Source organism: Onychomys torridus, unplaced genomic scaffold (genome assembly GCF_903995425.1).
Source record: "Onychomys torridus unplaced genomic scaffold, mOncTor1.1, whole genome shotgun sequence".
Taxonomy (NCBI): Eukaryota; Metazoa; Chordata; class Mammalia; order Rodentia; family Cricetidae; genus Onychomys; species Onychomys torridus.
Window position 1 is genome coordinate 1 of NW_023412012.1, and position 9,075 is coordinate 9,075.

Below are 9,075 nucleotides of genomic sequence, written 5' to 3' on the forward strand. Positions count from 1 at the left end.
AAACCAGACAGAAAGAGTGGCTCAACCCCACCCACCTCAGCTCCTGCCCGCCCTGTGGCCTATGCCCTATCCCGAAACCTACAGCAAGAGGCAGGCGCCAGGCAAGTGCCCAGGAGTGGGTGGGTGTGAGCCCGGTGCTACTGCCCTTGTTTCTTGGTGGGGAGGGGACAGTGCCCCACTCAGTCCCACACAACGTTGGGTGTGTCCCCTCTGGGCCAAGACTGGGACAAGAGTGACCAGCGCCTGCTCCAGGCCGTGGAGAACAATGATGTGGCCAGAGTGGCATCGTTGATCGCTCACAAAGGACTGGTACCCACAAAACTCGATCCCGAGGGAAAGTCTGCGTGAGTGCCCAAGCCCTGAGACCTGGTGGCTTTGGGCACTCTTCTGGGAATGACCACTATCCTACCCCTCCAGGTTCCACTTAGCGGACATGAGGGGTGCGGCGGGCTGTCTGGAGGTGATGCTGGCTCAAGGCTCAGACATCATGAGCACAGATGGAGCAGGTACTTCCGGTCCTGCCCCTGGGTGGACCATAGGGTGCTCAGCTGTCCAGAGCAGGTTTCACAGGACCAACTGTAGGACCTCACTGTCCAGATTGAGGCTGTAGCTCAGTGGGTAGGACACTCGCCAGACAGGAGGAAAACCCTGGGGTCCATGCTCTGCATGGCTGGCACACACCTGTCATCTCAGCACTTTGTGTGGAGGCACAAGGATCGGGAATTCAAGTGATCCTCGGCCATATATGACCTGGAGGCCAGCCTGGGCTATGCGAGAATTTGTCAAAAATAAAAATTAAAAAACCCTTTAATCTCAACATCTGGGTGGCAGAGGCAGGCAGTTTTTATGAGTTCCAGGCCAGCCTGGGCTGCGTAATGAGACCCTGGGTGGAAAGGCAACAGACAGCCATGAAAAGATCTATGAGAGCAGCTGGTTATAAGAAGTAGCTGAGTTTGAAAGTTCAGGTTTGGGGGGCACCTGGAGGACACTTCCCGTCTCTTCTCCCTTCAGGTTACAATGCCCTTCACCTGGCAGCCAAGTATGGGCATCCTGAGTGCCTGAAGCAACTCTTGGAGGTCCTGATGCCCCTTCTCTGTCCACACGGAACTCCAGCTACTTCCCCAAACCCCAGCTGCTCCTGGTCCTCCAGCCCTGTCCCTTCTGTTTACTGTCATCAAAGTAGGGTCACCCGGGGGGCTGGAAGATGGGTTCTCAGGGAAGGAAGATGGGGAAGGGTAGAAAAAGACCCAGAGGGGCTGGAGAGGGATCTCAGTGGTTAGAGCACTGGCTGCTCTCATAGAGGACTAGGATTTGCTTCCCAGCACCCTCATGGATGCTCACAGACATCTGTGACTCCAGCTCCCAGGAACTCAATACCCCCTTCTGGTGTTCTCAGGCACTCATGTGCACACAGAGGGACACACACACACACATAGATCTCATGCAAAATTAAAAATAGATCTTAAAAATAATGAGTACGTGGGGCAGAGAGATGTCTCAGCAGGCGAAAGCACTTGCTGCAAGCTTGATGACCTGATTTTGTTCTCTGGGAACCACATGGATGGAAATTCCAGACTCCCACAGGCTGTCTTCCACTCTCGGGAGTGCCAGCGAGCATACACACAGAAACAAAGGCAATAGAAATGTAAAGAAAAGAGTGAGCAGACACACAGAAACAAAGGCAATAGAAACATAAAGAAAAGAGCCTAAGATACAGCAGAGCCCCAGAGGGCAGGGAGGGCTGGGGAAATCAGCCACTCAGGAAATAGAGAAGACATTACCTGTCACTCCTTCCCAGGCTTCCTGCGTGGTGGACATTGAGGACAGCAGTGGGTGGACAGCCCTTCACCATGCAGGTGGGTGCAGCCAGGGCCTCCCAAATTCAAGGAAGGCTCTCTGCCAGTGGACCACAACCCCAGCCCCACACCGGGGATTCTAAGCAGGGCTCCACCCTGACCACACCCCCAGCCCCTCACTGGGGATTCTAGGCGGGGCTCCACCCTGACCACGCCCCCAGCCCCTCACTGGGGATTCTAGGCGGGGCTCCACCTCTGACCTACAGCTGCAGACCTTTTCTTAGTTTTTATGAATGTGTTTTCATGTGTGTGGCATGTGGGAGTCAAAAGACAATCTAAGTGTCACAGTCATGTGTCCCCCACCTCCTCTGAGACAGTGTCTCTGAATCTGGCCTCCACTATTTAAACTAGGTTGAGGGACGAGTAGACCTTGGATCCTTTTGCCTCAGGTGTGCACCCCCACACCTGACTTTGATGTGGGTTTTGAGGGTAGAACTCAGTCTCTTATGGACTGAGCCATCTTCCTAGCCCTCTCCTTACTTATTTTGATACAGAGTCTCTCTTTGCAGCCTAGGCAAGCCTTGAAGTCCGGGGGGCCTCTGCCTCAGCCTCTGAGTTGCTGGAGGACAGATGTGGGCCACTGTGTCCAGTTACTTCTCTTGTTCTGTGTGCAGCCCAGGGCTCAGCTTGAACTGCATTCACCATTTTAACCAGGTCCCTTTGCCATGTTGCACAAAGAAGTTTGGGACATGTACCAGTGGAGGAAACCCTGTTTCCTGTACCCCAAAGCCTAGCCTGTGGGCAGACAAAGTAGGGTGCCCAGAACCCTAATTCCTTCCAGAATCTCCTGGGTGCCTTGGGTGCAGGCAGCTTGTCCAATCCATACTCCGTCCTCAGAGCAGCCAAGGACTGATTACTGGAACCCAGGAGTGCAGGGTCCAGGCCTGCAGGACCCCTCCAAGTAGAACCTCCTGCTCCACGGGATAGCACTTGGGTTTGCTCTGGGGGTGTTAGTCACTAATTCCCCAGTCAGAGTGGAACCTCAGTGGTGTCCATGCCCACAGGTAAGCCAGGGATGTCTTAAAAAATGAATTTCACTTGCTTGTTTATTGTGGGAGTAGGGACATCTGTGTCACAGTGCTTGTGTGGGAATCGGAGGATGACTTTTGGGAGTGAGTTTTCTCCCGAGGCAGGTGTGTCCTGGCAGCAGACTTGGCAGCAAACACCTTTACCAACTGAGCCATCTTAATGGCCCACTTTTTTAAAAGCTGTTTTTGTTTGATTTTAAACTGTTTATTTATTTATTTGGTTTTTCAAGATGGGGTTTCTCTGTGTAGTTTTGGTGCCTGTCCTGAATCTTGCTCTGTAGACTAGGCTAGCCTCGAACTCACAGGGGCCCACCTGGCTCTGCCTCCCGAGTGCTGGGATTAGAGGCATGTGCTACCACTGCCCGGCCAAAAATAATTTTTTAAATGTGTATGAGTATTTTTGCTTGCATGTATGCCTGTGCTAGGCCAGGAGGAGGCATCGGGTCCTCTAGAACTGAAATTACAAGTCAGTAGGAGCTGCCTTGTGGGTGCCGGGAACCAAATCCAGGTCCTGTGCAACATCAGCCAGCGCCCTCACCACTGAACCATCCCTCTGGCCCTGAGGTTTTGGTTGAGGCATGGTCTCATTCTGTAGCCCAGGCTGGGCCTTAAGGTGCAGCCATCCTCCATCCTAGGCCTCTGAGCTGCTGGCGTGACCAGTGTCAGGTGCCACACTGCAGAGAGATTTCCAGCCCAGCCCAAGCTACAGGCTGAGCCCCCAACACTAAGGTGTAGTAGCAGGCAGCTGCTTCTCCCACCTACTCTCCCTTTTATCTTCCCCAGCGGCTGGTGGTTGTCTGTCCTGCTCAAAGCTGCTCTGCTCTTTCAAGGCACATCAGAACCCCCGGGATCGGGTGAGCTGCTGGGGTCTTGTTGGGGCATACAATACTATCCTTGCAGTCAGTGGCCAGCAAGGGCGGCTCCCTAGGTATCACCTGCAAAGCCTGGGGTGAGACTCCAGGGCAGCCATCACTCATGTCTTCTCATCCTCCTTCCCAGTCGGGGGCCATGCCCCTCATGATAGCAACTCAGATGTGTCACACAGATCTGTGCCGCCTCCTCCTACAGCAGGGGGCTGCAGCAAATGACCAGGACCTGCAAGGCAGGTGAGCACCTCCCCTCCCAACCTTTCCATCCTATGCTGTGTGACTTGGAGCAGGTATCTGGATCTCTCTGAGCTGGGACCTAGGAAGCCTCTTTTTAGTCTTCCTGGCCAGGGTGTAGAGAAGGGTTCAGGGGGTTGGGGACAAACCTCTGCCTCCTCAGCAGCCCTTTACCCCCACAGGACAGCCTTGATGCTGGCATGTGAAGGGGCCAGTCCCTAGACCGTTGAAGTACTCCTGCAGGGTGGAGCCCAGCTGGGCATCACTGATGCACTGGGCCAGGACGCCACTCACTATGGAGCCCTGACCAGGGACAAACTCATCTTGCAGCTTCTACAGGAGTCTGCGCAGCGCCCTTCACCTCCCAGTGGTGTGCATCCCCCCACTCCCCCCCCCCCCCCCCCCGTCCTTCTAGGCAGTTTCTGATCATCCCTTTATTTGCTTGTTACTGATAGTTTCAAGGTATCCCAATCTGCAGGGGCATGAAAAATTTCATGTTTCCCCTGCTCAGGGTAGTTTCTAGGAGCCCCAGAGGACTTAAGAGTGGTCTGAGGGTTCACTGTGATTTCTTGGGTCACCCTTAGTATGGAGACTGCCTTTCCAAACAGGTGACAACCCACACCACCCCCCTCCCAACTTGGAAGATCCACTGCCCTCCCCACACAGATCCCACCTCTGTAGGTTTCTACCTTAAAGTCCCTGATTCAGAGGCTGGGTTTTGTGGTGCATGACCAGACCAGAGCACTCAGATCTGAGTTTGAGGCTAGCCTGGGCTACAGAGTGAGACTCTCCCTCAGAACAACAACAACAAAAGCACAAGTGCTTAGGAAGCTGAGAGAGCCCTCTGAGTACCCTGGGCTGGCCAGCAGCCTTCCTGGAGCTGAGAACACAGAACTGGGTCCCTGACTCTGCTTTCCCTCCCTGCTGGCCTCTCTAGAGGATGACTCCGGAGAAGCCTCCTCTCAGGTAGGAATCAGGAAGGAAGGAGGGACAGTCCCTGTCCCATGCACACACTCCCTCCCCACTCCTCCCACCCCCCAAGGAAGAGACAGAAACTCTGTCACCTCTACTCTGGGATCTGCTGCCACCCAGTGGCAGTCCTACACACTAGGACAGAGGGGCCTGCATGGGAGTTGCTAAGAGCTGATTCAGACAGAGGAAAAGACTGGCCACTTTCTCTGCCCCGCCCCAAGTCTTCTGTGTCTGAGGCTTCATAGGGGATAGGAAATGTCACAGAGGATAGTAGAGCCGGGGGACGGGACCTCAGCGAACAGTGGGAGATGGGATGAATAGGGTGGACTCGGGGTCCATCACAGGACGTCAGGGGGGAGCTGAGGCTGCTGATGGCTGGGGAGCTGGTTATGGTGGGACCCCTGAGTAGATCCTGACACAGTCCTCATGTCCTACATCCATCCCCCTGTGTCCACACCAGAACTCAGTGTCCAGCCGTGAAAAGCAAGGGGCCCCTAAGAAGCGAAAGGCACCCCAGCCTCCAGCCAGCACACCTGTTCCGGTAAGAGATGGGGTTGGCCTGTGGTGGGAGGGGGCTCTGTCTCACACTCAGTATGGTGCAGCCCTGGAGACCTCACCTAAAGTGGCTTCCCTTGGTGGGGAGGAGACAGGACGATCAGGATGCTTATGAGGAGATTGTACGTCTGCGCCAAGAGAGAGGCTGGGTCCTACAGAAGATCAGGGGACTGGAACAGCACAAGGAATGGAGGAGAAGGGAGGTTAGGAGGCTGCAAGGCCTGTGGTCTGAGCATGGGGAAGCTATTCCTTGGGACACCATACTCCTACCTTCCTCACCTTCCTTCTCCCTCAGCTCCAGACACTCAGCCCCTCACTGGCCTTCCCACATGGTGGGCTCTGTCCTGCCCCAGGGCCTTTGCACATGGTGTTTGCAGTAGAGAATTGCTGTCTGCCTGGCTGTCCCCAAGGCCCCCTTCCTCACAGGCTCTGCTTGTTACAGACTGACATCTCCCCAGCCCACCTTATTTAAAATTGTACCCTCATTTTCAGCTTCCTTCATTTCCACCATAGCGCTCCACCACTCAAAGGCATGCCCCTGAGGGCAGGCTCTGGTGAAGGGGCCAAGCTCAGAGAGGATAAATACTGGATGAATGACTGGCCTGTGGTTAGGAGTGAATAAATGAGTGAATGAATGAATGAGTGAATAAATGAATGGCCTGGAACAGGGTCTGCTATGGAGCAGGCACTGGGTTAACACACCTTGAGTGAGTGGGGAGAGGACAGAATGGGGTCTGGCGCACAGCATGGATGGTCATTCAGAGTGGCACACAATAGGTGCTCAGTGTATGTGGAGAATAGAGTCATGGCAGCCACACACTAGGTGGTGCATGACTATCCAGCTCTGTCCTGCTCCGTCCAGTCCCTATCACTTCTACCTGCAGCCCCTGGAAGCAGAGGCCAGCTCAGTGCACAGTCTGGAGAGGCAGGTAGGTGTGGAGGGCCAGTGCTTGGGGGGTCCAGGGTCCTTGATTCCAGGAACTTCAGGTTCTGCGTCTTCAGGTCCTGAAGTGCTGATGTCGACCTCTGCAGGTGCAGGAGCTGCAGCAGCTGCTGGTGGAGAAGCAGGAGGAGAAGGAGAGCCTGGGCCAGGAGGTGGAGAGCCTGCAGAGCTGCCTGTCCCTGCTGGAGGTGAGCTGGAGCCCGGGAGGACGGGGCCGGGGTGGGGGGGAGTTAGGGTGCTGCTATGGGCATAGGGATAGAAGCTGGACAGGATGGGGTCAAAGACTGGGGGAGGGACCAGAAGCTGGGTGGGGTTGGAGTCTGGAATGGGAGTACAGGTGTGTGGAAAGTCTGAGGACAAGGACAGAGCCATTATCAAAGTGTGGACCCAGTGCAGGGAAGGGGCAAGGGGCAGGATCACTGCACAGGAATGGGAAGGACCATGGCAGGGATGGGTGGAGCCAGGATGGGTGGGCGGGGCTTGACAAGTGGGGCCAAATCTCTTTCAGTATTGCATGGATCTTTTTTTTTTTTTTAAATTTTTTTCGAGACAGGGTTTCTCTGTGTAGCTTTGCACCTTTCCTGGAACTCACTTTGGAGACCAGGCTGGCCTCAAACTCACAGAGACCCGCTTGGCTCTGCCTCCCGAGTGCTGGGATTACAGGCGTGTACCACCACTGCCTGGCTAGGTGGGATCTTTTGAAGTGCCAGACACCATGGTGCATCCACAATGTACCGGCCACACATGACTTCCACAAACCCACATAGCTATGAAGATTTCTCCAAACATGCAAAGATGGCCACCGCACTGACACATGCATCCCACATGCCCCACAGGTATAAATCTTCCAATCATACACGGTTCACATCCCTCATACCTACACCCATATACTGCTCAAAATGTGCAATTAGAATCAGCAAGATAGACTAGCTGATAATGTGGCATGCTGCTCACCCTACTGACCTGAGTTCACTTCCCCACATCATGGAAGGAGAGAACCAAATCTCAAGTTGTTCTCTGACTGCCACCTATGTACCGTGGCATGTGTACATGCCTGTGCAGACACACACACACACACACACACACACACACACACACACACACACACACACTCACACACACAAATGTGATAAAATATCTTTATAAGTGAGTAATTACACAAACATGCATAGAGATGGTCCTCTATTGGGAAGGTGCTGGGATTCAAACCCAGAGCCTTGATCATATGCTAGGAATGTCACCCGGTGGTGAGTGTTTGCCTAGCATGTGCAAAGGCCCTGGTTCACGCTGGCATCTCAGTAGAACGTGGAAGGGTATGTTGGATGCTCAGTGAGTAAAGCCCCAACCAGTCGGGTGTCTCCATGGTGCTGTGTAGATATATGAACACCCCAGTTTTAGGAGGTAATGGGGGTATCAAGAGACAGGACCTGAAGTTCGACTTTGAACCACACACCTAGAATGAGAGAGAGAACACCAGCTATGACATAGCCACCCTGCAGGACGAGGAGGGTGAGATGCCTGACTTTCCAGGTGAGTTCTGACACCCCCCCCCACTGTTGCCCATCTGGGATTCTGAGGGGTTGGGGAGGGCAGAGTCATGACCTTGCACGGAGGGGTGTGATGCCAGGGGAGTGGCACATGCACCTTGAGTGCCCCCGTTTGCCTGAGGCAGTGCTAGGTCCTGGCTGAATGGCTCCTGATCCCTGTCCCTGATGGTGTGCGCTCCCAGTCCGACTCAGGGCTCTTCCTGACCCTGCCAGGAGCCGAGGCTGTGTTGTCAACGCCTCTTTGTCCATCTGCCGAGGAGCTGGTGGCATCCCTTCAAGAGCAGGTGGCTCAACTCACCAGGCAGAACCAGGAGCTGCTGGGGAAGGTCCAGGTGGGGGAGACTGAGGCAGTGCACAGCTCTGGGGACCTGGGTGTGGGCGGGGAACATGGTAAGGCTGCCTCTTAGCCTGCCTGCCTCCCATCCCCAGATCCTTGAGGAGTTTGAGAAGGACGAGGTGCAGATGGCAGAAGACAGTCAGCCTGAGGTAGTCCCTCTGGTCTTGTATGACTCCCTGAGGGCAGAGCTTGAGCAGCTCCAGGAGGCAGCATGAAGAGGCCATACACGCTCTGCAGCAGCAGCAGCAGCAGAGGGAGGTGACCAGGGGCCACGGGGCAGAAGAGACAGCACACAAGGAGAGCAAGGACAAGGGCACCACCTCCCAGAATGGACCCAGTGTCCTGGAGCTCAATGGCACCACAAATCCAGAAACCACAGCCAATGGCACCTGACCCCAAGCCGGAGGTTCTGTGGGCTTTGGGAACACAGAAGCCAGTGCCTCAGAAGTGGCACCCATGGAGCTGGAGGCTGCAGGTTCAGAGGCCATGGGGAGAGATGGAGTGGCAGTGGAGGTTGTGGACACTAGAACCACCATGGCTCAGGCCCTAGAAGTGAATGTTGGAAGTGAGCTGGTGGCGGCGGAAGTCACAGGAGTGGAGGAGAATCTGGGAATGAAGGATAATGGAGAGCATATGGTGCAGGATGGGCTCACAGGGACAGGGATTAGAAACATGGAGGCCATGGTAGTGAAGGCCACAGAATTGCGGGATACTGGAGTTCAGGCCACAGGAAG

General features: G+C 54.8%; 1 protein-coding gene across 1 annotated transcript; it reads left to right on the top strand.

The window, feature by feature from the left end:
- Window positions 1–164: 164 nt before the first annotated feature.
- Window positions 165–9,067, top strand: LOC118575453 (ankyrin repeat domain-containing protein 24-like; the record flags this gene model as incomplete). The annotated part of the gene is given in 16 exon segments (XM_036176006.1): window positions 165–344; window positions 418–506; window positions 1,012–1,076; window positions 1,799–1,856; window positions 3,668–3,738; window positions 3,884–3,990; window positions 4,170–4,357; window positions 4,925–4,953; window positions 5,420–5,500; window positions 5,610–5,717; window positions 6,399–6,443; window positions 6,547–6,645; window positions 7,915–7,987; window positions 8,218–8,336; window positions 8,434–8,541; window positions 8,543–9,067. Coding segments are annotated over 16 exon segments (1,945 nt in total), but the record flags the coding sequence as incomplete, so codon positions are not given.
- Window positions 9,068–9,075: the final 8 nt, after the last annotated feature.